Source organism: Strigops habroptila, chromosome Z (genome assembly GCF_004027225.2).
Source record: "Strigops habroptila isolate Jane chromosome Z, bStrHab1.2.pri, whole genome shotgun sequence".
NCBI classification, from domain to species: Eukaryota; Metazoa; Chordata; class Aves; order Psittaciformes; family Psittacidae; genus Strigops; species Strigops habroptila.
The window spans coordinates 11,624,411-11,651,766 of record NC_044302.2 but is presented as its reverse complement, the minus strand read 5'-3'; the positions used below and the strand labels follow the sequence as shown (position 1 = coordinate 11,651,766).

The window sequence follows — 27,356 nt, the reverse complement described above, 5'->3', positions numbered from 1 at the left end:
CTCCTCCAGCTTTACATGCTGAGCATGACACCATATGGTATGGAATATCCCTTGTGTCAGTTGGGGTCAGCTGTCCCAGCTGTGTCCCCTCCCAACTCCTTGTGCACCCCCAGCCTACTCACTGGTGGGATGGGGTGAGAAGCAGAAAAGTCCTTGGCTCTCTGTAAGCTGCTCAGCAGTAACTAAAACATCTCTGTATTACGAACACTGTTTCACCAAATCCAAAAAGCAGCCCCATATCAGGTACTGCAAAGGAAATTAGCTATCCCAGACAAAACCAGGAGACCTCTAAAGGAATTAAAGCACTTAGAAAGGAGCACTATTTGCCTAGTTAAATGACATGGGTTTATTTCAAATACACACTTTTAGTGCCTTCAAATATACAATTTAACTATCTTAAGTTTACATTTAATATTAAAATGGTACCTACCAGGTTTAGATAAGGCTTTGAGATAACGTCTTAAAATGAATTCAAAGAAGTCTTTACATACAGAATTGAAATTCACTTTGTGCTGTAAAAATACTCTTTCAACTGCTGATTTTAAGCATTAATTAAAAACTATAAATTCCATAAAGTGAAGAGCACCAAGATGGCTAGAGTATCCAAAAGCTATTCTAGAAACATGTCTAAATTTAGTTTCATGTACTTAAGTTGCAAAGAAATGTATTTTTTATACATAGCTTACAGAAATTTAGGAACTTTTGTTTTGAAGTTAATCGTCATTGTAAATATTTGTCTGTACTCACCTACACAGGACTTGATGGAAAGCTTTACTTTGAGCTGAGTTACAAATGCTGATTTTCAGCAGTGACGTCCCACGGACTTGAAATGGACATGTATATCCAGTAATTAACTGCACAACTTTGACCCCAAATCTTTCAGTTAGTCCAGGACATGCTAAAAGCATACCACAGTAAAGCTCCCTGAGCACTCAAGACCTCCACAACTTTAGTCAGTTGAACTTGGCATAAAGTTTCCGGAAATCTAATATGGCTCCAATTTAGAATCTCACAGGCTCATCCAGAAAAATCTGGCTTGCTATTGTGCTTCAAAGGCCTATTCTGAACAAAATACTTGCTGAATCTTTGCAACATGTAAGTGTCCAGTTGCTGCAACAAAAGCTATTAAGTGCCCTTTTCCAGAAGTTAGTTTTTGTTGCATGCAATTTTCTAGGCTGTAAATATACAAAGGGCACCTGAGCCAGTATCATGTTTTAACAGGCAAAGCCTCATTTGTGATTTTTACTTAAGGTGTACAAGTTAAGTGTAATCTCAAAATCATTATTTTTTGTGTGTTTACTTGTACTAAAAGGGTATTTTTTTAAGGATTAATTCCACACTTAGCCAAGATTCCATCAACAGTTGCATAACTCAGTGTTGTTTGGCAAGATCCAACCATCTCAAGGCTCTGATGACCAAGTAAAACAGAATCCCCATCGAAATACAAGCTAAATAGTTACTGCCATCAAAACTTTTGCAGGTCTGGCTTATTAAAGATCACAAGAATTTAGCATTCAACGATAGGCGGCTTAGGCCTCTCTAAAACACCCAAAAACCCCCAATCACCCAACCAACTTCCACAACCCCCGGTGCTCACAGCTTACGGACCAGGGGTGGGGTTTCCAAGCCGCGGGCCCCGCACACCACCCAGGCATGGAAAGCACGATGAGGCACAACCGAGCCCGGCCGCCAAGGAAACCGCGCTCCACACACGGGCGGGGACCCACCGAGAGCCCGAAACCCCGATACCACCAACCTAATCTCCCGGGCGGCACAAATAGCACCCCCCGCCCCACAGCGGCCCCCACCCCGCTCCGGCTCGAAGCTCTCGCGAGATCGTTTCCGCTCCCGGCATCCATTTCGCGGCTGAAACGAGGGGGGCCGGCTCTGAGGGAAGATGAAGGCGGCGGCCATGTTGGGAGCTTTAGGGTGCTTTCGGAGCGGGGTGTGCTGAGGGAGTCTGCGCAGGGAAAGCCGTCGCTGGGGGATCGGCGGAAGGTCGGGCTCGAAGCGGGAGCAGTAGAGCGCCTACTACGACTCTGAGCCGAGCTTGCTTAGTTGTTTGTGCACGGCTTCAAAAGGAAAGGGGAGGGGTGTCCCTGACCGAGAAGCCAGCACCATGAGCGGGGGGACGCCCTACATCGGGAGCAAGATCAGCCTTATCTCTAAGGCCGAGATCCGCTATGAAGGGATCTTGTACACCATCGACACCGAAAACTCCACTGTGGCGCTGGCCAAGGGTAAGGACCTGGTGAAGTGCAGGACTGGGCCCTGGCGGCCCAGCAACACCTCGGGGAGGGGCCGGGAGGGGAGCGGGACCGCAGGGGGCCTGTCGGGGTCGAGCAAGAACCTGAAACTGCGGCGGAGTCGTCCGTGGCGTTGTGCCCATGGGGAGGCCCGAGGTGCGAGGAGAGGCCTGCAGCCTGCGAGGGCCCAGCAGCAGCTGCGAGGGTCTTGGCAGGGCTTTGGTAGGAGCCCGCGTAGTTTCGGACGGAAGCGCGTCCTCCCGCCATCCCCCCCGACGGATAGTCTGCGGTGGGGCTGGGGCGACCCGCGACGCTTCCCGGCGGACGTGGAAGCGATCGAGGGGTTAGGAGCGGCGGCGAGAGAGGGCTGCGGAGGCCCCGGCTCCCGCGGCGCGGGCTGCTACCCTGGCTTCGGGGAGCGGTATGGAAGACTCGGAGCGGCCGCCGAGGGACCGTCGCGAAAGGGAGCCAAGAACGTTACCTAGTTAGGGGCTGCTCATAGGATTCCTGAATAGAGTAAAAGAATGACGCCCTTCGCGGTGGAAGTGGTCCAGAGTTAGCGCGTAAAAGGGAGTAGGAGAGGGAGGCTGGAAAGAGGATTTCTTTGCATCGTAAGAGTTTCAGGGTATAGGGCCGCATACGACTGAACTGTTATGCATCCTGGGGTAGGAGATAACTGGGGTCTAAAGGGGATCTGTGAGTGTTAGGCTATCAGCAAAGGCTGATTGTGAGCTCTACATTTCAGAAGTAGCGGTATGGCACTGTATAAATCGAAACTGAGTGCTGGCATGAGAACGTATTGTCCAGAGAATATATGTGTGTGTATGTGTAAGAAAGTTAGGAAGATATGTCTACTAAGAAGAGAGTCAGACTGGGAAGTAAAAAAGAGAAGAGGATCTTTGAAACTGGGCATTGAAGGACTTTGTTGTTTCTTGTGCATGATAATGCACACTCAACATAGGTATATTAGCCATGGCAGTGATGTGTAATATTGAGGTAAAAAATTAAATCAGAATTTTTAATAGCTTCTTTATAATAGATTCTGCAAAACTCGGTGGTATTTTACTTTACACTTCTTGACTCTGTAAAGTCTTGCTAATAATCTAAATGCATATATAAAAGCAGAGACTTTATCCAGCCATTAGGGAGAAAATTGCTTTGTGTGAACTAAATATTTGGGACTGAGAGTATTCTGAACCTCAGTTCCTGCTTGGTATGATAGGTTTAGCAGTTCAGCATGATGTCAAACTGTTACATTTTATATAGTCGGTGTGTATAATAGTTGGGCTGTGGAGTTGATACTGTGTAGCAGTTTGTTAGCTTTCATCTCCCATTGGCCTTTGTGGTAGTTCTTGTTAGTGTGCCTTGTCACTTTAAGGTGCTCTTATTTCCCTCCTCCCCACCGACAAGTATTATTTAAGGAATAGATTGCTTTGGTCTGTAAATTTTTACTTTCAAAATGCTTTGAAACACCTTATAGTTGGTTTGGTCCTGGGCTTGCATAGTTCATTGCAATAATTACCTTGCTGGAATTATCTGTTTTAAAGCCACAGCTAGTATTTATATGAGAAGAAGCCTGAGCACTGTTAGAAGTTCCAGTTGCATGCTGTGATTGTTAAGATTTGTACAAAAGCACTTAAAAGAATATTGTCCTTGAGGAACCTGAGATAGCGTTACATTAAATTAGACAGTTTTACTGCTGACCAGGTCAATTCTGCATGACTTCTCAAAAGTGGTTAAGTCGTATAATGGCATATCTGCCAAAGTGTACGTACTTAAGATAGGTCCAACTGCAGTTACAAATCTGATCTACTCTCTTCCCGTAGCTCTCATCAGAAATGTAATTCTAAACCATTAAATTTGCTTTAATAAAACTTGGCTGAGTTAGCTGAAAAATGTGTGTTTTGTAATACAGTGTCATGATTCAGAAGAGAGTAAACCAGTATTTCTAGGTCACCTAGAACCAAAAACCTTGAGATTAATCTGGAAGCTGATAACCAGATCAGATTGCAGTTCTCTCCAGTTCACCATGCTCATGAACAAAATGTTTGATGCCAGGGTACTGAAGGTTCTGAATAAATGAAAGTTTAGGTCACAGGAATATGTTATGATAGCTTAATATGTAAGGTGGCAAGTGTGGTTAATTATGGCCAGATCCTTACGTGAAAAAAGCAGATCTTCCTTCTGAACTGTCTGTAGTTGTAAATATGTTGATCAGATAATAGTTATCTCTTCTTCCTGTGGTGAGTCCAGAAGTCAAACTAGAACTGTTTACCATGGATCTTTACCACAAATATTAAAACTTCTTGCCAGAGAGAGACAAGAAAAGCCCCAAAAGATGACTCAATGCTTTCAGTTGATCTGCTAGGTAGCTGGGTTCATGTGACTGTTACCTGGCTTGAGTGCAGGGTCTCTTATCACTGTTTTATTTCCTAACTGAAATCACTGACATTTTGTGACATAAAATGCAAAAGTAGAGATAGAATCTGTTCTTGGGTAACTACAGATTTGCCTAACAGTAGGTCTTCTGTGGGCTAAACTGAAGTCTGAGATTAATCTCATAAAGTTGTACATACGGAGTTGCTTCATTTATCTTAAATCTTCTGGGGTTTTAGACAGAAATAATACTTTTGGGTTGCTAACAGAGTACTGGTTGTAGTCTTCGCCTACTGAGGGGCAATCTCCTATAGTTGTTTAATAAGCATTTTGTTTACAAAGCTGTGATCCTTTCACTAGCGAAAGTTGTGGCCTCTCTTGCAAGTTAGAGGAAGATAGCAGCTGTTTAAATAACAGCATTTTTGTCCTAATGGAGTTTGATAAGGGAAAGCAGTGCAGTCTTTCACAAAGTGTTAAAGTGTGTTATTTAAATAACAGTGATAACTCCCATCTCTGTCGGATTACAAATGTTGAGCAAGTTATACAAGTATTTGAGGTTTTTATATATTATTGGTGTATACTTTGTTGGGCTGGATTGCCAGCTTTTCAGAGCTAGTGTTTGGAACCAAAAACTACCCACTCTTACTCTGAAGTTTCAAGTTAAATTAACTTGGGATGTCCTCCTGGTTCATACTTCCAATTCATGCTGAATTTTTTCAACATCATTAAGTCCAGCCAATTTAAGAGCAGAATGTTTGCAAGCCATGGTTAGGAGTAAAATTTTCTTGCTGTGAAGTGGTTGCTGCCCTACCTGGTGAAGTTACAGAATAATCTTGGCGGATTGTGCTTGATCTTACATGTTGCTGCATTAAAACCTAGATGTGATCTTTCATGCTAATAATGCATAATGTCTTTCTATTTCAAGGCACTGATTTAGAGATTTTAACGTTGATAAGCTGTGTAAAAACAACCATATTGGGTCAGAAAAGGCTTTGTTCTCTGACAGCAGTAGGGAATCCGCAGGCATGTGGGTGTAAGAAACAGAAAATTGTTTCCTGTCTCTTTGATATAATGTATCAGTTTTCACTTATCGGTTGTTGGACCATTGAGACTTGCATTTGGAAACATTGTCATTAAGAATAATAGATATTAATGAAATAGCTTTCAGTAATATAAGGAGTAGTTAAATTTCTGGCATTTTTAACCATCTGTGATAGTGTTTTCCATAGTTTAATGACACAAGAAAGAGAAAACTTCCCTTTCTTTTAGGCTTTTACACAATATTAGTTGGGTAAAAGACTCGGAAATTTAGACAGTTAAATTCTTGTGGAGACTTGAGCATTTCTTATAGTTCAGGGGTTGGAACAGGAAAGGGAAGGGTTAAATTTTTATCATGTTTTTTATTAAGTTATTTTTTTAGCCAGTTAAACAACATGATCTCTCCATGTCTTGAGGTTTAGGGCACATGTGCCAAACCAACCCTGTGCATAGCGTGTCACAGCAGAAAAATTCGCCTTGTCAAAGCCCACTCCTGGCTGCTTCTCTTCTATCTATCTTCCTCTTAGCTTACTGCCCCTACGAGTAAGGCAGTGCAGACTGAATTAATTGTTCGGAAGGTACGAGCCTGCCACAAGCTGGCTCCTTTGCATTAATACTTTTCCTGTAATGTGGTGTGCAGGCATCTAAGCATGCTTACAGAGAAAGGGTTGTGATATTTTGAAGAGGGATGGCAATTGAAATTATTTGTACTCATAGAAGTGGTCAAAGTTTAGTCGTCAAGCTTCTCATGGGTGCATTAGTGGGGAAAAACTGGTTTCCATGTATGTATACTTCATACAAAGTAAGGCTGGTAAGATTTTGTCAGTGCTGCGTGTGTACAGAGGCTGAACTATCTATTCACAATAATTCACATTGTATGGGAAGAGAGTCCTCTTGCTAGTAGAATGTATATCTTGGCTTCTGATTAACATGGTATTTTTCTGTGTTAATCAACAGGTAATCATTTCTGTTAACTGATAGAGACAGTTGCAATGTTTTCCTTGGGTGCTATAGTAGTATAATACAGTAATATCTGTTAAAATACAGTATAGTAGTAATACTGAAGGCAGTCAAAATCTCTTCAGAAATTTGCCTGCAGCACTTTAGTATGAAATTGGTGGAACTACTTGGGCATAATGTTACATACATGAATCTTGTCAGGCTCATTGGTGTTAGTTTCTTGCTAGCTAGCTACTTAATTGTGTGTATTTAAAGGGACAAAAAAAAGAAGTTTGCTTGTGATGTGTTATGGTTGCCTTTTTGTTTGCAAGTCCCAAAGCCAGTTTAGCTCATTTAAACAAATAAACAAAACACCCCCCCCCCAAAAAAAAAAGTCCCAATGCCAAAAAAACCCATCCCCGAAATACCAAAAACAAACAAAAAAAAAAAAAACGAAATACACACACACCAAAAAGCCCAAAACAACAAAAAACCCCACCACACTTAAATTGTCAGGGTAAGATTAAATGGGTTTACCATAAGTGTCTGAGAAGTGTTATAAAACTATGTTATCTTTCACATGTTTATTTTCATTTCCTGTCACTCTTCAGTGTTTTACTATATATGAACCACTGTACCTTGTTCTGGAGGAAGGATGTTGTCTGAGGGAATACCTTAAGAGACAGAGCTGGATAGAGCTCTAAGACTGCTGCTGCTCCAATACCTTGTGTTTTTCATACTCTGGCAACTTAGTATTTCTGATTATGCAAAACTATGGTTTTTCTTTCTATTTTCTTTCTATTTCCTTCTAAAATCCTATTGTACTGTCCACCTTTAATATTGGGCTTTTCCTTTGGTGAGCTCAGATTATGTTAAATCCTGATCCAAGCTAGGAAGAAACTGTAAAGGTAGCTATCCCTTTACAAAATATTAAAAGACCTTACAAGTCTTTTGTGTTATAATACTATCTGAAGGACCTAGTTGGGATTGACACTGCAAAAATCATCAAGTAGCCCTTGTCCTAAACTGCTTTCTTAGATTGCTGCATGTGCAGTTCTGGTTCCTTGTTTTAGAAGGAAATTAGACTTGGAGGTGGTTATTTTTGTTGCTTTGGGGTGAGAGGGGAAGATTGAACCCCAAATCAGAGGAGTTTGCTTACCCGTCTCTACCAGAGTGAATCCTTATTGGATGAAATTGTCTTTAAATTTTGCAGAAAGTTGCACTAGAATGAGTCTGGTTTGGGGCAGGGAAAAAGCCCCAAACTCTTAGTAGCAACTGTTGATGTGTTTCACCGCAAAACCTTTGATGGCCAGATCAGTGTCGTGATGTAGTTGCACGGACAGCTGAATGTCTTAAAGATGAATTCTGATTTTTTTATATTGAAAATACTTCCATTTGATGTTTTCATAATTTTATGATAGGGAGAAAGACATTCTTTTTTACACACAGTACAACCTATTACATCTTTTAAGGTGTCATTAGATGAAAGTTAGGTGGTTCACTTTTTACAGAAAAAAAAGAAAAAAAGGTTTAGAATGGAGAAAGGTAATTGTCAACTGTTAAAACTGTTCTGTAAGCATCATGTGATGTTAGTATTAATAGTAAAATATTTATCCGTACAGCATAGCTCTGACTGAAGTACTTTCAAAACAAATTTCTTCCATAGTTCATCAAATTTTTATCTCTATGTAAAGGTGAGATGCGATCTCTAGTTTACTACTCTTGTGGTGTTGCTACTGCTTAGTTCGTTCACATTAGCTAGAAAGTAAAATACTTCAGTAACTTAGTGATGACACTGTGGCCATTTTTGTGCACCTTTGTAGACAAAATGGCTACCAGAGCAACCATTTCAGTGTGGCATAGAGAGAACCAATGCAAAATCAACTTTGGTTTTATTTATCAAGACAGCAGGCCAAATGAAGGGCCAAGTTAATTTTTTAGGTATCAACTAAATAGAGTATAGGATGGCCAGAAAGTGAAGGTGGATCCTTGGTCAAGACAGTGAAATAGAAAAAGCCTGATGAATAAAAATTTTGCAACAGTAATGCCCATGACCAGTTGATAATATTAAGCTATTGTGTCTTACTTTGAATTAACTTTCGCAGATTCGTCAGCTTTGGATATCTTTTTTCTACAGAGGAAGAAAAGAAGACAGATTTATAACAAAAATGGAAAATCACTTAAAAGTATATGCCTTTTTACAGCACTTTTTTTTTTTTTACTACCATTCAGAACAGACTTTCAGATGCACAGAAAAAGAAAACTTGATTAAATGAAGCTCAGCAGATGATATAAGTATGAACAAAATAATCGTAACTACTTAATGTTACTTTTCATTGTAATGTGGAAGTGATCCTTTTACCCCAAATTATGTTTCTCAGAGATTTGTAATACTTGGCTGATAAGCACTATTTATGCAGTACTAGAAGAAGCAACAGTGATGGAAGGTGGTTGGTGCAGCCTGAGCAATGACTTGGTGTCGCTTTATATGGCTCTACAGGAAACTGCTTTGCTTGGCTACTGGTTTTATGGCTGCACAGAAGTGCCTAGTGATGTCTCCAAGTTGTTGATGCATTTGAAAATGGAGGGAAAACTAGTTCTGGTAAATTAAAGCAAAATACGGATGTTCTCTCAGCATAACCTGTAGTACCTTACAAAACAAACAAAATCTTCTTAAGTTTAGAGAAAAGATAGTTGTGAGGGATTATTAAAGCTTCTGCAAGTTGAGGTTCAGTAGAATGTGATTGTCATGATTTTGTTTTTTCTTCTGTGGTTTCAATTCATTGTTTAGTTTTTGCTTACAAAACTCTAGCTCTTGAAGACATACCTCTTCAAATTTTGTTTGTTTTGCTTTATTTTCACTTAGGGTTGGCAATCTTAAGGTGAGGAAAAGTCTTTGAGAGGGTAGTGAAAGTAAAGTGATGTTATCCATATACAGTGCTAGTGATTTTGTGTAATGCAGAGGCAGAAGCATGATAAGCTTCATCACTATGCAATCCAAAAACTGGTGGAATTCAGCTAAGTACATACAAATAAATTTAGTGTCTTGGTATGTTGCACCCTATGCAGGCCCACTTAGGAAGATGGTTGGGGTCCAGTGAATTTACTTAATTTGGCAGAGATCGTGAGAACCTTACACCAGCAAGAATGGCTTTTGCTTACTTCAAATTGTATATACATACCACAGAATTCCTAATTTTTATATCAGTCTTGATTGAGACATTGAATTTATTGAGAAATACTTTGGTTTAGGTAATTTTTAATAGTCTAGTTTCTAGTAGTATTAGCATTTTTTTTTCCCAGATTTGCAAGTGCAGAATGTGAATGCAAACTCCTGTAGTCCTTGATTCACAGGAATGACTTAGCAGACTTCGTTGGTGTTCCTAATTGCTGTCCAGAAAGTATTAACTTTGCAAAAAACTGCTTTATTGTTTCCCCTTATAAAACGGTCAAAATACTCAATGTGAATGATAGTGTAAATGATGTCTCAGTGAAAAATAGGTGTCTTTCTGCTTGATTTTCAACTGAAATTTCTAAGATCAAATAACAAGTCTGAGCAGTTTATAATAACAAAGGGTATGCTGCCTATTTGGTATTTTTTTGGTCTTGAACAAAATTTTGTTCTTTTTATGTAAAGCTGTTGGTATCTGCAGTATACTTGAAACCTTTTTGTTAAATGCAAGATGTTTTTATTTTTTCTGCCTTCCCAATTTTGCAGTTCGCTCCTTTGGTACAGAAGACAGACCAACTGATAGACCTATACCACCTCGTGATGAAGTCTTTGAGTATATTATATTCCGTGGCAGTGACATTAAAGACCTGACTGTCTGTGAGCCACCAAAGCCTCAGTGTTCTTTGCCACAGGACCCTGCTATTGTTCAAGTAAGTCAAAACATATTTTTAGGTGTTTGTTGCTGAAGTTATAACCCGGTAGCTTTAAGTGCTCTCTAGCTGAGTGTTTAAAAAGTAAAATATTTGTTGCTGTAGAGTTCACAACCGAAGGTAAAGAACTGTGGAAGGATTTTCTTCTTTCGAGTCATGTCTTTTAACTGTGAAAGTCAAGGCTGAAATCTAACTCTAACACAATGCACTGGATACCAAGGCTGTCAGTTTTTCCAAAACAACTTGTGACTTTTAGTAGACCTTGATGTCTTTTCTGAAAGGTACTGGGCTTAGGAGGACATGTATGGAAGACTTGTTGGAAAGGTCAGACTTGATGTAAGTCAAATGGAATAGAAGCTAAAACCTCTCTAAATAATTAGTGATTTTTTTGTTTGTTTGTTTGTTTGTTTTGTTTTCTTTTTTCATGGTCATCTTTTTTTACTGACTCTAAAGTGTTTCGTCTACCTACGTGTTTTTAAAAAGGCTTCATACTAAAGGGCAGTTACCTGAAAAAGGAATACTTGGTTGCTTGAAGAGAAAGCAACTTACATCTTAAGCCTTCAAAGTTAAATAATCTGTTATTTCATGGTAAATGGACTGACAGGGCTATTTTTGATCACTGAAATTTGTTGGCTTGTTGACTGTGTTTCTGGGGTGTCTTAAAAATCATCCCTGAGAGCAAGATGAAAGTTCTTCGTTCAATGGAGCTTAGCAATTCTAAGTGCTTATGTTCTGATGTTTAACTATTCCATAAGATAAAATTCTTGATACTTCCTTACAAAGTACCCTGGCAACCCTCTGAGCTCTTTTGCTGAATGTGGTGCAACTCCTGTCACTGGTGGTTGAGAGCTGTGAAATAGCATTACTTCTAAGCCAAATAATAGTAAGGGTCTGCCTTTCTCCAGCATGTTTGCATCTTTTGTTAGTCATATAGTACTTGAAACTTCAGGGAAAAAGATAAGACATTTTCCAAATTTGATGACAAAAGCTTGTATAAGTGTTTGACAAAGGAGTCCAGTATCTGAGGTTTTAGGGAAAAGATTGCAGAATTTTATGGTACTCTTTTCACAAGTTTGTGACCTTGGAAGGGTAAAAGTACTGTCTAAACTGTGTAATACTTGTGCAAATGTTTTCTGCTAACTATTGTCTGTGATGAGTTTTCATACAAAGTAATGGGTGTAATTTTTTTTTTTTTTTGTTCTGTCTTCATGTGTGTTAAAGTGGTTAAATTCTTGATATTAAAAGAAGCAACTTTATGAATATTGAGGTCTTGTATATGTATTAGCCACAGTGGTATTTATTTTAAAAATAGTGTTAGTTTCTGCATTTCTTGCCTTGCAAAACTACTTCTTTTTGTGCAAACATGAATATTTGCGAGTGTGTTTTGTCTTTAGTCTTCGTTAGGATCTTCGACTGCATCTTCATTCCAGAATGTAGGGTCCTATGGTCCTTTTGGCAGAATGCCTGCGTACAGCCAGTTTAGTCCAAGCCCGCTGGTGGGGCAGCAGTTCGGTGCTGTTGGAGTTGGTATGTTGCATTTTATTATTTGGTGTTTTCCTATAAGTGAAGTTATGTATGCATAGACAATAATCAGTGCTTACAATTTCTCTCTGTCTTTGTTACTTTAAAGGCAGATCCAAAGTCTTCAATCTGTGTCAGTCCCACAATTTAGCTCAAAAGTAGTGTCCTTCATAGTCATTGCAGCTCAAATCAAAGCAATGATGACTGAGAATTAAACACCCTATCTCAAAAGGGTTCCTGTATTCATTAATGCATTCTATTTTGTATATATTCATTGCATTCATCCTGTGGTCATTTTATTTCACAAGTGGTAGGCAGCTCCTCTACAAAAGCCCCATAGCTGTGTTCCAGGTTGAGGAGGTAGTGTGGGTTTGGATTATTCAGAAATCCAAATAACCAGGGGTTTGGATTATTCAGAAATACATGTGCCAGCACAGTCCGTCAGCTATTCAGGAGATGGTAGCCTGGCATGAAGTGCATGCTTATTATGAGCTGCATTGGTTAATGGCTCCTTTCAGATGCTTTCACTCACCAACCAACTTTCAACCAACTTTCTTTAAGTTTTTATTTATTCCACCTTTTAGTTTTTCACATAGGAACTTACATTCCTGTGACTGTTACGGCATCAGCATTACTCCTGGTACTGAATATGTTAGCCATGTGAAAGGAAGGCTGTAGAACTGGCCATAACTTGGTATCAGTTAATAAGATGTGGCAGTCATATTTTTGTTTAAAATATGTTAAGTGGAAAAATATGCCAGTACTGTCTGTACTGCGAACAGGATCTGTAAGATACTGTCATGACTATGCTATGTTAATACTTGCGACGATAGCAGTGATTTCTTTTTTGTGGTTTGTTTTTTTTGCTGGAGGTTTGGGAGTTTTTTTGTTTGTTTGTTTGTTTTGGAGGGGGTTAGATAAAAGCATCAAAATACTATAGTCTTAACAACTTACTGTGAAGGAACACATGTATCACATTATTCTTAAAGTGTATGGGAAGGGCAGATTTACATGTATTCTGGAATAACTGCCTAATATGACTTCACTAATTGTTTAGTGATAATTGAAAAAAAAAAAAAAGGCAAACCAAAAAACCCCTGGAAAAAAGTCTAAACCAAGTTTTACAACTATATTATTTCTTTCAAAGCAGGAGGTTCCTTAACATCTTTTGGAACAGACTCTTCAGCCAGCGCTAGCATGTCCCAAAGCACTACAGTTGGTTCTGCATTTACAACAGATGCAAGATCACTAAAAACACAGATGTCTCAAGGTAAATCTTTTTTAATAACTCTTTGATCTTTTTTGACCTCTGTGATTTATGTGGTTGCCAGAGATGCTAACCAAACAGCTGAATCGTGGCACGAAACACTTGATCTTAGAACCAGAAAGCACTGAGAGGCTTTGCACTTCCTCTTTAAAAGTGTTTTCCTATCTTGGTGTGCTATGTAGGTAACTGTTGGCAACACATCTGTTGCTCTCCTTAAAGCATCTGTATTGAAGAGTAGGACTTAGTTCCATTGAATACTGTTTGCAACTAGGTGCATATGGAAACTCAATATCTAGTTTTATTGCTGACATGACAAAACTCAAGATGCTTCATGCTGACTGAATTGTGAAGTCCTTCAGCCTACAATTTTAAAATCTTTATTCTTAAAGGTATTTTTTTGTTAATGTATATCTAGATGAATAATACTAACAACAGACCTGATTGCCTGTAGAGAAAGTGACATGACAGTTAAGTCAGCATAATAGTAATAGAATGTATGAGGAGTTTGTGTAATACTGGAAAAAGAAAGTAGAAGCGAAAAGGAACTTCTCTATGCTTTTTGAGTGGCAAAGAAAAAAGAAACTAAATGTGGAGCACCTTCACCCTCACTTTTCATGCAGATGTGTTGATTGCTCCTCAAAATCCACAAGAGATTATTTTTTGCTCTTCCACTCTTCATTGCTGCTTGTAAAAGTGTGCTAAGGTACATTCCAAATGCTGTTTTTAAGTTTATGCAGTCATGTTTAAAGGCAAAACACTTGCAGCAAACAGGGCTTTTCCTGACTTCTACTTGAGATTTGTATACCAGTTAGGACTATTTCCTAGAGTTAGTTGAGGGGATTACCAAAAATAGGTTCTAGGTGTGTGTTGCATTAATTGAAGGGGGGGGGAAGGTATGCCCAGTATTAACTGTTTCTCTGTTGAAAGAGTGCCTTAGGTTTCCGTAGGTGAAATTAAAACCCGTATGATCCTTGGACTTAACGTATGACACATACTCCAGATGAACATGTATTCTGACACCAAATCTCCTGGGGGGCACCAAGAAATTTCCACCTCCGTGTTTGCTTTTAAAATATTTGTCATCTTCATAGATTGTGCGTGGTTGGTTTGTTGGGTGTGGTGGGTTCTTGTTTGTTTGGGTTTGTTGTGGTTGTTTCTTCTTTTGTTAAGCTCTTTTTTTTTACGGGATATAACATTGCTCTTTTACTTACTGGGTTTTGTATCTCATTCTAATTTCTTAGTAGATTTACCTATATGCTGTCATAAACTTGTCTGGCTGAATCAAACGTCTCCATTCTAAACATGCTCCTGGCTCCAGTCACTCATGCTGCAAATTGAAATGTATGAACAGCACTTTGTGGCACCTAGCCATCACCATTCATTTACTTTGTGGTGATCATAAAACAGAGTGTGCTAGATGAAATGAAATTTCAGTATCATAACTACATCTCTGCCTTTAGGAGAAGTCGCTTTCCACTTAGCTTTCCAGAGAAGCAGAAAGAGTATTTTTACCTCCAGTCAATCAAAAATTTAATTCCACAGCTAAATACACATCATGGATGGATTGGTAGGGATTAATTGTCCTACCCATTTTTTTCTTTTAGACTGGGGAAAGGGGAATTGCCAAATAGCCTTCATTCTAGATTAGTGAATCTGAGGGTACAGAAATACCTATTTCTTCTTTGGACACAGCTGTCTTGACTGGTAAGGCAGATAAACCTGTCAGTCTAGATTGGTTGAGACCAGTAACTCAAATTTGTAGATGAGAAATAACTCTTTGGGTTTTGAGTTTGTTCTGGTTTTGTCCCAGGTCGTTCAAGCCCTCAGATGGATCACTTGAGAAGGAGCCCCTCCATGGAACAAGCAGTACAAACAGCTTCAGCCCACTTGCCTACTCCAGCGCCAGTTGGGAGGAGGAGTCCTGTACCAGCCAGACCTTTGGTGTCTGCTAGCCAAAAATCGTTAGAGAATCAGGAGCACAGACGAGGTAGCTTTGAATAACTTTTATGTGGCTTATTTTTTTCCCATACACATATGAAGTGCTCTTTTTAAGGGTAACGTGTAGGAATTTTCTTGCTGTGCATTACTGGTTGACTGACTAGCAGAGACCTAGATTATATATATTTCTCTTTGAAGTCAAGCATATATTCAGAATTTCCTTTTTATTTTTTTTTTCTTTTTTCTTTTATGAGTTAAACTTGTGGTTTACTTTTTATAGGTTTGGAATTTTTTTTGAAATATGAACTACATAACTATATACAAAAGTATGATCAAAAATACCTAATTGGATAAACAAATAACTTTTTTATTTCCAACTTTAGCTGAAGCACACAAGGTTTCAAGATCAGAAAATGAACTCAGAAATGAAAACAAACGACAAATTGGTAAATCTTGTTTTGAGAAATAGCTATCATGTTTCCAGACTTCATCAAGTTTTTTAAGTCTGCTAAAATACATCATTCTGTGTAGTTTGCAAAGTGTTAGGACTTCATAAACAGCCAGAGATCTTGCGATTCAGATTACAGTAGTAAAGAGTTAATGTATTCAGAATTATTTCACATAATTTTTTCTAGTGGGTGGTAACAACTTTGCATTGGGATCAGAATCATACAAGCACAAAAAGTCAGCATTAAAGAGAAAAATATCTTCTGATTGCCCCATGCTAAGCAATTTGAATGAAAATGCAAAACCAAGTGGTATTCATGGATTTATAAACACAATAGCATAAAATAAAACCTGTCACCTTTCTACAGAAATAATGGACTGAAAAGCCACTAACATTTTAAATCTTTTTCCAAAAGCTTTATAACTTCTAGAAGGTCATTTTAGTACCCAAGTTCAGTACCATTATGCTTTGTGTGTCACTGCCATAAGTACTGTAAGTGAATTTACAAATTACAAGCTGCTCCAACAGGACTTCTAACAACAGAAGTGCAGGAAGAGGATGCATGAAGTCCCAACCTGTTACCCCAGGAATTAAAAAGCAAACCAAAAAACCCACCCAAAAAACCAACTATTGCCACCACCCTCAAAGAAAAACCAATTCACAAACCAAAACCAAACACAATTTTCCTCTTTTCAGTTCCAGGTGGACCTGCAGCACGGAGAGGCCGTGGAGGTCACAGAGGGGGTCGAGGAAGATTTGGTATTAGGAGGGATGGTCCAATGAAGTTTGAGAAGGACTTTGACTTTGAAAGTGCAAACGCACAGTTCAACAAGGAGGAAATTGATAGAGAATTTCATAATAAACTTAAACTAAAAGGTAAACCATTTTTTGATTTATATTTAATCATGGGAAAAACTGTGTCTTGCTGTTTTAATCCTATCTTGAAGAACAATTTGTAAAAGGCATATGCTATTAAGTCTCATTTGCAGTTCTTTTTAAAAAAAAAGTACATCAATGAACAAGTAAACTGGGATCATCTATTTAATTGAATGCTTGGGTCAGTATATGAGTTTTGAAGGCATTTTAACTACCAAATATTATACGTCATGTTTTAACAAATCTGTTGATTAAAAATTAAGTTTACTTGAGCAGAAGTCCCAACAGTGTTTATTTTTGAGTTCTGGAAAAGATGCAATAAAAGAAAACCTGCATTTATGTTTCCAATTATTAATAGACCAAAGCAGCCACAAAAACATGAGTTTGGGATCAATACTTTGTTGAAGGACACATGAGAGTTTGAATTTAAGAAAGTTTCTATGATTTCTTTCGCTTTTACCTTTTTCCAGGGAAACACAGGAGTATTTTCCTGTGTTTCCCTGGAAAACACAGGGAAAAATCCATATTGCCAGCATGTTTGTCTTTATTTTTCCTAGCAGGCTTCTGTTTTAATTACCTCATTCTCTTGTGACCAGCCACCTGTTTGTTGCACTGCTGCTACTATTTTTGGACAAAATTGTTACAAGTTAAAGTATGGAGTTCCCTGTTTCAGTAAATGACTTCTAAAAAACAGGAAACAAGAGGTAGGAATAAATGGTCAGATTTCAGTGTAGAGAAAAACCACCAGTGGAGTCCCATAGGATTGTGATGCTTGCCTCTTTCTGGACCATTTTTAAATGAGAAATGAGTTGACAGTTTGCTGTTGATACTTTTGTTGGTTTTTTTTTTAATTATTTTCGGAATAATGAAAGGGAAAGCAAGCCATAAAGAGCTATAGAAATATTTTATGAGACAGAGTGGTAATTTTGTGTGTGTGTGTTGTGGAAAGGTTGAGCTGGCTATCTGAATTTTATGCGTAGTATTATGAGGTGTAAATTTGTAAGCGTTTAGGAATGAGACTTTAAGATTGTAATAGCTAGTTCTGATGAACTTCCAGCTTCCTTTTCAGTGCCAGTCAAAAGAGTAAGCTGAACTTCAGGCATTATTAGGAAACAAAGTCTGTTCATGGGGTATCATGAACGCTGGCCCTGTGTCTCAAAGGAGTAACGGCAAAGCTGGAAGGCAAAGAAGAAGGGCAACAGGGATGAGCAAAAACATGAATGGCTTTTATGAGGAATGACTGAGTGAGGCTTTTATCTTTGGAAAAGAGGTAGCTAGGATGATAGAAAATAGATGGCTGTCAAATCCATTCTACCACAGGTTTCTTTTTGTTTTGGGGGTTGGTTGGTTGTTTCTTTGTTGATTAAGCCTACAGAGAATATAGAGGATATCAAACCTCCAGACAGCAGCAGCAAAACATCCTAATTTATGTGTCAAATTATTTGACTTTCCCATTAAATTTAGGAGGGGGTTTGTATTTTTGAACATTCAGTATAGTTTCTGCCTGTCTGGGAATAAGTTAGTAGTGCTGTTTTGTTTAGTATGATAGTCTGGAAAGCTTCTGTTTATTTTCCAGAAGATAAACTTGAGAAACCAGAGAAGCCTGTAAATGGAGAAGACAAGGGTGACTCAGGCGTTGATACCCAAAATAGTGAAGGGAATGCGGATGAGGAGGATCCACTTGGCCCCAACTGCTACTATGACAAAACCAAATCCTTCTTTGATAACATCTCCTGTGATGACAATAGGTATGACCTGCGAGGGGAAGCTTGTTAGTCTACTTAATGCATGTTTATGTCACAAGTTAGTGTCATTAAAATCGACTTCGAGAATGAGTAAAGCTTATTTCCACATGCAGTGGGCAAAAAATAAAACAGGAATACCAAGCACAAAATTTCTTTGTGGGCAAGTACAATGCAAGAACAGGAAAATACTTTAAATGTTGTTTTAAAACTATGCTTCTGGAACTTAGTGTGAATACTTCAGAATCTCCTTTATGGATTTGCTGAATCATAGAATCATAGAATAGTAAGGGTTGGAAAGGACCTTAAGATCATCTAGTTCCAACTCCCTGCCATGGGCAGGGACACCTTGCCCTAAACCACGTGGTCCAAGGCTCTGTCCAGCCTGGCCTTGAACACCACCAGGGATGGAGCATCCACAACCTCCCTGGGCAACCCATTCCAGTGCTTCACCACCCTCACTGTAAAGAACTTCTTCCTTCTATCTAGTCTAAACTTCCCTCCCCTGTTTAAGTTTGAACCCATTACCCCTTGTCCTACCACTACAGTCCCTAAGGAAGAGTCCTTCCCCAGCATCCTTATAGACCCCCTTCAGATACTGGAGGGCTGCTATGAGGTCACCACGCAGCCTTCTCTTCTCCAGGCTGAACAGCCCCAACTTTCTCAGCCTGTCTTCATACAGGAGGTGCTCCAGCCCTCTTATCATCCTCGTGGCCCTCCTCTGGACTCGCTCCAACAGCTCTGTGTCCTTTTTATGTTGAGGACACCAGAACTGTACACAGTACTCCAAAGGAGGTTTCATGAGAGCAGAGTAGAGGGGGAGGATCACCTCCTTTGACCTGCTGGTCACGCTTCTTTTGATGCAGCCCAGGATATGGTTGGCTTTCTGGGCTGCAAGCGCACACTGCCGGCTCATGTTAAGCTTCTCGTCAACCAACACCCCCAAGTCCTTCTCTGCAGGGCTGCTCTGAATCTCTTCTCTGCCCAACCTGTAGCAGTGCCTGGGATTGCCCCGACCCAGGTGTAGGACCTTACACTTGGCTTGGTTAAACTTCATAAGGTTGGCATCGGCCCACCTCACAAGCATGTCAAGGTCCCTCTGGATGGCATCCCTTCCCTCCAGCGTATCAACGGAACCACACAGCTTGGTGTCGTCGGCAAACTTGCTGAGGGCGCACTCCATGCCACTGTCCATGTCACCGACAAAGATGTTGAACAGGACCGGTCCCAACACCGACCCCTGAGGGACACTACTCGTTACAGGTTTCCTACTGGGACATCGAGCCATTTACCACAACTCTTTGCGTGTGGCCATTGAGCCAGTTCTTCATCCACTGAGTGGTCCGTCTATCAAATTGATGTCTCTCCAATTTAGAGACAAGGACGTCATGCGGGACAGTGTCGAACGCTTTGCACAAGTCCAGGTAGATGACGTCAACTGCTCTGCCCCTGTCCACCAGTTCCGTGGCTCCATCATAGAAGGCCACCAAATTGGTCAGGCAGGATTTCCCCTTAGTGAAGCCATGTTGGCTGTCACCAACCACCTCGTTGTTTTTTATGTGCCTTAGCATGTTTTCCAGGAGAAACTGTTCCAAGATTTTGCCAGGCACAGAGGTGAGGCTGACTGGTCTGTAGTTCCCTGGGTCTTCCGTTTTCCTCTTCTTGAAAATGGGGGTTATATTTCCCTTCTTCCAGTCGTCAGGAACTTCACGTGACTGCCATGATTTTTCAAATATGATGGACAGTGGCTTAGCAACTTCATTCGCCAGCTCCTTCAGGACCCGTGGATGGATTTCATCAGGTCCCATGGACTTGTGCGCATTCAGGTTCTTAAGATGGTCTCGAACCTGATCCTCTCCTACAGTGGCCTAAGGTCTTCATTTTCACAGTCCCTCCATTTGCTTTCCAAGACTTTCGTGGTGTGGTCAGAGCATTTGCTGGTGAAGATGGAGGCAAAGAAGTCATTAAGAACCTCAGCCTTCTCCAAATCCATGGTAGCCAGTTCTCCTTATAGCTTCCAGAGAGGGCCCACATTGTCCCTAGTCTGTCTTTATTTGCTATGTATCTATAGAATCCTTTCCTGTTATCTTTTACATCCCTTGCCAAACTTAATTCTAGCTTGGCCTTAGCTTTCCTAACCTGGTCCCTAGCTTCCCGGGCAATGCTCCTATATTCTTCCCAGGCCGCCTGTCCTCGCTTCCACCTTCTATAAGCTTCTTTTTTCCCCTCTTGAGTTTCCTCAGCAGCTCCTTGTCCATCCATGGAGGTCTCCTGGCCCTCCTGCTGCACTTTCTTCTAGTCGGGATGCAACACTCTTGAGCACGTAGCAGGTGATCCTTGAATATCGACCAGTAGTCTTGGGCCCCCCTGCCCTCTAGGATTGTATCCCATGAAACCTCACTAAGGAGGTTCCTGAAGAGGCCAAAGTCTGCTTTCTTGAAGTCCAGGGCAGTGAGCTTGCTGCATGCTCTTCTCACTGTCCTGAGGATCTCAAACTCAACCATCTCGTGATCACTAGAGCCAAGGCTGCCCAGGAGCGTCACATTTCCAACCAGTCCCTCCCTGTTGGTGAGCACGAGGTCAAGTATGGCACCTCTCCTCGTCAGCTCCTCTATTACTTGAAAGAGGAAGTTGTCTTCCACACAATTGAGGAACCTCCTGGATTGCTTGTGCTGGGCCGTACCGTCCCCCAACAGATGTCAGGGTGGTTGAAGTCCCCCATGAGGACAAGGGCCTGCGAGCCTGAGGCTGCTCCTATCTGTCTGTAGAGCGCTTCATCCACAGAGTCCTCTTGATCAGGCGGACTGTAACAGATCCCCACCGTAATGTCCCCCATTGCTGTTTTCCCTTTGATCCTGACCCACAAACACTCTGTTACCTCATCACCCGTCCCCAGACAGAGTTCCATACTCTCTAGCCTATCACTGACATAGATAGCAATGCCCCCTCCCCGTCTGCCCGGCCTGTCTTTTCTAAACAGCCTGTAACCTTCCATTCCAACACTCCAGTCATAGGAGCCATCCCACCATGTTTCTGTGATACCAATGACATCATATTCCTGTAGCCTTGCACACATCTCTAATTCCTCTTGCTTGTTCCCCATACTATGGGCGTTTGTATAGAGGCACCTTAGCCGAGCTCCAAATGCAGCCGACTCAATGGCTGGAGCAGCTGAAATCTCTCTACATCGCTCCAAGCACTTATTACAGGTGCTCGCAACTGACCAGGGATGTTGGGATGGATTAATGCTCCCCTCCCCCAACACATCTAGTTTAAAGCTTTCTTGACCAGCCTGGCAAGCCTCCTACCAAAACAGCTCTTCCCCTTCTTTGTCAGACCAGCTCCACCAGCCTCCAGTAGATCTGGCCTCCCAAATGGAGCCCCATGTTCTAAATATCCAAACCCCTGACTATGGCACCACCATTCTAACCATTTATTAACCTGCCAAATGCGCCTAGCTTTTTTAAGGTCCTCCCCTTTGTCCTGGAGAATCGATGAAAAAACTATCTGAGCTCCAGAGCCCCTAACCACCTCTCCCAGGGCTCTGTAGTCCTTCTTAATGTTCTCCAGGCTACTGCTATCTATATCTCTAGCACTCACATGGACCACTAGAAGGGCCTAATAGTCAGCAGGACTTACTACACCAGGCAGCCTCTCAGAAACATCCCTGATCCTAGCCCCTGGCAGGCAACACACCTCCCTCGAGACTGGGTCAGGCCGGCAGATGAGTGCCCCTGTGGCTTTCAAGGTACAGTCCCCTACTACTATGACCCTCCGCTTTTTCCTGGAGGCACCAGTAGTGATCCTCCTTACTGGTGCATCAGCAGGATGCTCATTAGGTGTGGTGGGTGCTTTCTCATTAGCCCCCTGCAGAACTGCGAAGCGGTTCTGGGTGGGGACATCAGATTTAGGAGGAAGTCCCTTGTTGTTAGTTGTCCTCTTCCGCCTTTTTTTGTTCGTTTTTCTCGTGACTAATTCCCAGCTTCCTGGGTTGCTGCCCTCCTTCTTTCCTATGTGAGCAATGCTGGACGTTTGCGGCCCCTGCACAGTTTGGGCCTGGAGCAAGCAGCCCAGCTTCCTCTCAGCTTCCCTGGCATCTTTTAGCTCACCCACAGTCTCCCGCAGCTCAGCCCCTGCTGCAGGAGGACCTCCACCAGGGCGCACCGAGTGCAGCCCTTTCCATTGTGCACCCTCGCCTCAAGCGACCAGTCGAGGCACTTTCTACACTCCGAGGTCTGCGCCGCAGCCTCCCCTCTCATCGGCTCTGTCTGGGTGCCTACGCTGGCCACCGCCGGGGCAGAGCTCCCAGAGCGGGCCCTGCTTCTGAGGCGAGTGCTCACCATCCCACTTGCTGCCCGCTCGCCCTGCCTGCGCCAACTGCCGCGCAAACTGCCGCGCCACGCCCTGACTGCCCGCCCTGTTCGCCGCGCCCCTGGTCGCTCGCCCTCCCTGGGGCGGGTTTTTACCCGCTGGGGGCTGGTGCCGTCACTCCTGGCGCCGCCCCCTGTGAGTCAGCTGCTCGTGTGAGCTGAGCTGCCGGCTCCTGAGCAAGTCCTGTCGAGGACTTGAGGCTCCCTCGGTCGGTCTTGCCGCCCCGAACTGAGGCTCCTGGACGCTGTGCTTCCCCCCGCTCCGGTGTTAAAGGCGTCCTCTCTGGAGATACTCACCTCGGCAATTGAAGTAGGTGGTGTGCTTTGTTTTATTTTCCCACTGAATTACAACTTTAGTTAAATCAGTTACGACTCTGCTTTGGTAATGGCTTCTGAGTAGATCACATAACTGTCTTGGCAAGACTTAGTGTTTGAATGGGAAGACAGCATTTCAGGAAAATTAGAGCTTGTCTTTTGCTGTTGTCTTTCTTACTAGATAAGATGATGTGGATTGCTGACCTATTGTGAACTATGGGGTGGAGGGGTGTTGAGATGTAATGAATGGGAACCCAGCTGAGAGTTGGTTCCCTCTCATGACTGAGAGATATAAGGAAGTATATTTTGTCAAAGTGTATTCAGTAGAGTATGTATGTTTATGTTGATTGTTACTGTTTGTCACAAAGAGGCAGGAAAACATAGGTGTGCAGCCGTTCTATGACCTTCATACTTGGCCACACCGGGGTGCCTGGCCAACGCTCTCAGCGTGGACAACAGTGAGATCATGAGAAACTGCACGGCTCTACAAGTAAACAATTAGAGATCTGGCATAAAGCCAGTTGTTTTTCTAAGGGTATAAAGGCAGGACCCTCTTGTGGCTGAATCCGGAGCCTCACGTATGGGCATATGCACCGTGTAGGAGTTTTCCCAGTTACCTGAGACTCCTGGCATTGGCTGCAGTGGGGCTTCCCAGCTTGAAGTGTGGGCCTGGATGATGATTCGGTGGTGACTGGTCGCGTTTCTTCTTAATCTCTTTTCTCTCTATGCAGTGATGACTTGATGCATTGCTGATTTTCCTCTGTACTTATGTGTGTGTGTATATATATGTACACACATATCTGATTTGCTTTATTGTACTTATTTACTGTATATAGAGAGATACAGACCCGATTCGCATTAGTGTGCTTGTTTAGTAAACTCTATACAGCTAGTGTATAACGTGGCGTTCTGTTGCATACCCTGCCTGTCAGCAGAACATGTACTGACAGCTAGATAGAATAACATCTGTAGCTGCAAACTCTTATTTTCTGTGAATTGTTTTAAATTTCAGACAGCTTTTTAAAATTTAATTATAAGGTGTATGCAGAGGATACAGACTGTGTCCTTCTATATGGGAAACTCTTACAGCATTCTTAATATATAATTAGCGGTACTGTAACATATCCCTTTTTGTTGAGAGAAGTGAATTGTGGCAGACACCTAGATTCCTACAGAAAGGATAATGAAGATTTACAGTGGGATTAATGTATCATTCTTCATTTCATGGGCTTTTTGGTGATTCTGACTAAGCCAGGCAATCCTCCTTCTGAAGCGTGTTTTACAATGATCCTTGTTTCTTTTGTGTGGCAGAGAACGGCGACCCACCTGGGCTGAGGAAAGAAGATTAAATGCAGAGACCTTCGGGATTCCACTGCGTCCCAATCGTGGCCGTGGAGGGTACAGAGGCAGAGGGGGGATTGGCTTTCGAGGTGGAAGAGGACGAGGAGGTGGAAGAGGTGGCTTCACTGCCCCCCGAGGATTCCGTGGTGGATTCAGAGGAGGTCGTGGGGGCAGGGAGTTCGCTGACTTTGAATATAGGGTAAAATATATTTAATGTTACTGTGACCTAATCCATTGTTCTTGGAAACTAGTCGTGAAAAACCTCCTGCTGTTAAATTTGATATTGAACTAGAATTTCTTGAATAATACTTTGCAAGTAAATTTTCCAATTTACATTGGAAACAATGTAAATTCAACTCTGTATGAAAGCTCATGGATCATACATATGATCTCAGTCAGCAGAGTTCAGCTGCTTGGAAAACCAAAATCTTCTAACAATTTCAGTGCAAGCCATTTTTCTTGGCATCCAATGTGTATATTCAACTGGGACATTGGCTTGTGAAGGAACAGCAGTAATACTGGCACCCTGTTCAGAATCAGAAACAAACTAATTAACCAGATTGGTGCAAGGAAGTGTAGGCTTTTACAACTCTGACTGGCACAGAATATAACTTTCTCTGGTAGTTTACTGCATGAGCAGTTACTTTATGTCTGAAGATTTAAATATTTTTAATAAAAACAAAAAGGGGGGAGCCTTTTTTTTGTAGCTAAAGATTTCGGACTGTCCCTCAGTTATTCCTTCGTTAATAAAGACTTTTTTGATAGCTGAGCATGAATTGAAATGAGGGGTGGAAGATCAAAGATCTGAATTTCTGCATGAAAGGATTTAACAGCCTTACAGATAAGTGGGAGGTGGTGTAAAGACCAAGGATTTGTGCCGCGTCCAAGTGACGAGGTGCTTCAGCATGTGCCAGGCAAGGGAGCATTGACCAGACACTTTCCTGCTTGCACAGGGAGGTCTCCTTTCACATTGCAGAAGACAGGAAGGAGCCATCACAGTGCATCTTGGCCTAATGCTGTTGCCTAGATTAATTTGTGATTATTTTTTTGTTGTTGTTTTGTGGGGTTTTCTGGTTTGTGGGGTTTTTTTTTGTTTGCTTGTTTTTGTTTTGTTTGCTGGGGGGGGTTGTTTGTTTTGCAAACTTAATTATCTTATACTGTTGTTCCCTCTAGAAAGACAACAAAGTTGCTGCATAGTCTACAGGAAAGCTGAAACCAGGTGAACGTCTAGATCTTCTTGATCCAGAGAATTAGTTTCAGTCTCTGCAAAGAATGAAGTTAATTTGCTGTATACTTGTCACCAGCACTGGGATTTAACTATTTAATTTCAAAGGGGTGTAATGCAGTTACTTTTGAAAAATGGCCATCTTTGAAAACAGTGAGCATTAAATATATTTGAGACAGAAGGATGAGTAATTTCTTATGTATAGTTAATTATAAAGCAGTACTTCGATGGAGTTTAAGTATTTTTTCATCACTGAAAGGATTTTTCTTATTACTAAACTGTATTTGATAATTGCTTCAAGTTGTAAGGACAATTGTATGCAGAAGGCCGTCGATACTGTGAGTGTTTTGACCCACTGAAGGTTGTTTTTTGGAAATCCTGTAATATCCCTTTTGAGATAGTTGTACTTTTATCAACTAGGGTGCTGGATAGTCGGAAACTTGCTTTGTCACTCAGATATGTACACACAGTAAATACTGTTTCTTAGGCAAAGGAACCTTTTTATATAGTTGTAAAATTCCATTATATCCCATTGCCAAAGAAACATCACAAACTTTGTATAGCTGTATAAAAAGCAACTAATTTTTTAAAGAATAAACATTTTTAAGTCGGCAAATATACTGTGTTATTGCAAAAGTTGATATGCTGAAGAACACTGAATTAGTTGGTTTTCTTTTTTCTTTAGCAGCTTTTTAGGCTTAAATGTTTGATTTCATATTTGGACTCTTAATGAAGATTTTAAAATATTCTTCCATCACACAAAACTGGATACATTTTTCCCTTTTCTTGCAAGGATTTGATTTTTTAGCTTCTGGCATATCACAGGATTTGACCAAATTAAGGGAGATACTTTGAAATAAGGAGAACAGAAATTTTAGTATGTCAAATTTGCAGTTAATTTTACTTAGTGATAAATATTAACTTTTTTTTTTTTTTTAAATGACGGACCAGGCACACAAGTTTGTGATTCTGATGTGCCTGGGACTGAAATATGCCTCCATTCATCAATTCTTGAGCTGTTAACTTTGTTGTAATACCTGTAGACATAAGCAATTTAAAGAATTCTTAGTGTTTGAAGTTGTTTGCATTTTGCTAGGCCATAGCTTGGGAGACATTATGACTCTGGTTGTAAGACCGTGAAGTCAGAGATAACAGAGGATGGACTCTGCCAATTACGAATGACTAGTTACGATGTTTTGATGCGCTGGAATAGAAACCCGGTCATTTGTGTCTGTCTGTGTGTATGAAGGCCACAGGAATAAAGGGATCCAAAGATTAAAAACTTTTGATCTAATTTGCTGATTTTATTTTATTTTTTTTTAACTTCAAAATGCTCAGTGGTGATAAAATGTGGAAAACTGCACTGTTGGAAAATTGGAATATTTAAAAGTGGTGATAGAATCTTAATTTTATAACTTTTGTATAGCACTACAAGGAAGTATTTTGTAATTGGTTTCCTTATTAAGGTCAAGTAGAAGTTAGATAATATTGTTTAGTAATGTTTTTTGCATGTTAACAGCAATGCCTTTTGGGATCCACAGATCATGATTGTGAGCAGCCGTGGGGGATGCTGGACCGCAGAGCCAGTGCTGTGCTGTTGCAATAACTGTATACTGTAGGACGTGGCCCGGGCTTATTTAAACACGATGAGTTGTAAATACGGGCGCTCTGTGCTGGGAAGGGGCTGAGGCGGTCTGGCCCTTCCCGCGGGGCTGCCTGCAGGGGCCGTGCGCCGCGGCACCGAGGGGATGTTCCTTTTGTTTTTACTTTATGTTAAATCCGAATAAACCGTTCGCTGAAGCCCGGCTCTGCAGGTTATTTGCTGGATGCTG

General features: G+C 41.2%; 1 protein-coding gene across 5 annotated transcripts; it reads left to right on the top strand.

Moving 5' to 3' along the window:
* The first annotated feature begins 1,852 nt into the window (after positions 1 to 1,852).
* Positions 1,853 to 27,324, top strand: LSM14A (LSM14A mRNA processing body assembly factor). Of its 5 annotated transcripts, XM_030471306.1 has the most exons (11): positions 1,853 to 2,240; positions 10,318 to 10,481; positions 11,876 to 12,008; positions 13,150 to 13,272; positions 15,080 to 15,256; positions 15,591 to 15,653; positions 16,352 to 16,531; positions 18,108 to 18,279; positions 24,270 to 24,498; positions 25,473 to 25,518; positions 27,066 to 27,324. In XM_030471306.1, the coding sequence occupies exons 1-10, from the start codon at positions 2,120 to 2,122 to the stop codon at positions 25,494 to 25,496; spliced, it is 1,386 nt and encodes a 461-aa protein (XP_030327166.1). In that variant the 5' UTR covers positions 1,853 to 2,119; the 3' UTR covers positions 25,497 to 25,518; positions 27,066 to 27,324. The 5 variants fall into 5 exon arrangements, with proteins under 5 accessions (XP_030327166.1, XP_030327167.1, XP_030327165.1 ...); XM_030471307.1 differs by having other exon boundaries at positions 13,153 to 13,272; positions 25,473 to 27,324; XM_030471305.1 differs by having other exon boundaries at positions 25,473 to 27,324.
* The last annotated feature ends 32 nt before the right edge of the window (positions 27,325 to 27,356 follow it).

Coding starts and splice junctions, on each gene's coding strand:
- LSM14A (XM_030471306.1), top strand. CDS start 2,120: ATGAGCGGGGGGACGCCCTACATCGGGAGCAAGATCAGCCTTATCTCT. Junction 13,273..15,079: donor AAAAACACAGATGTCTCAAG/GTAAATCTTTTT, acceptor GTTTTGTCCCAG/GTCGTTCAAGCCCTCAGATG. Junction 15,654..16,351: donor TGAAAACAAACGACAAATTG/GTAAATCTTGTT, acceptor TCCTCTTTTCAG/TTCCAGGTGGACCTGCAGCA.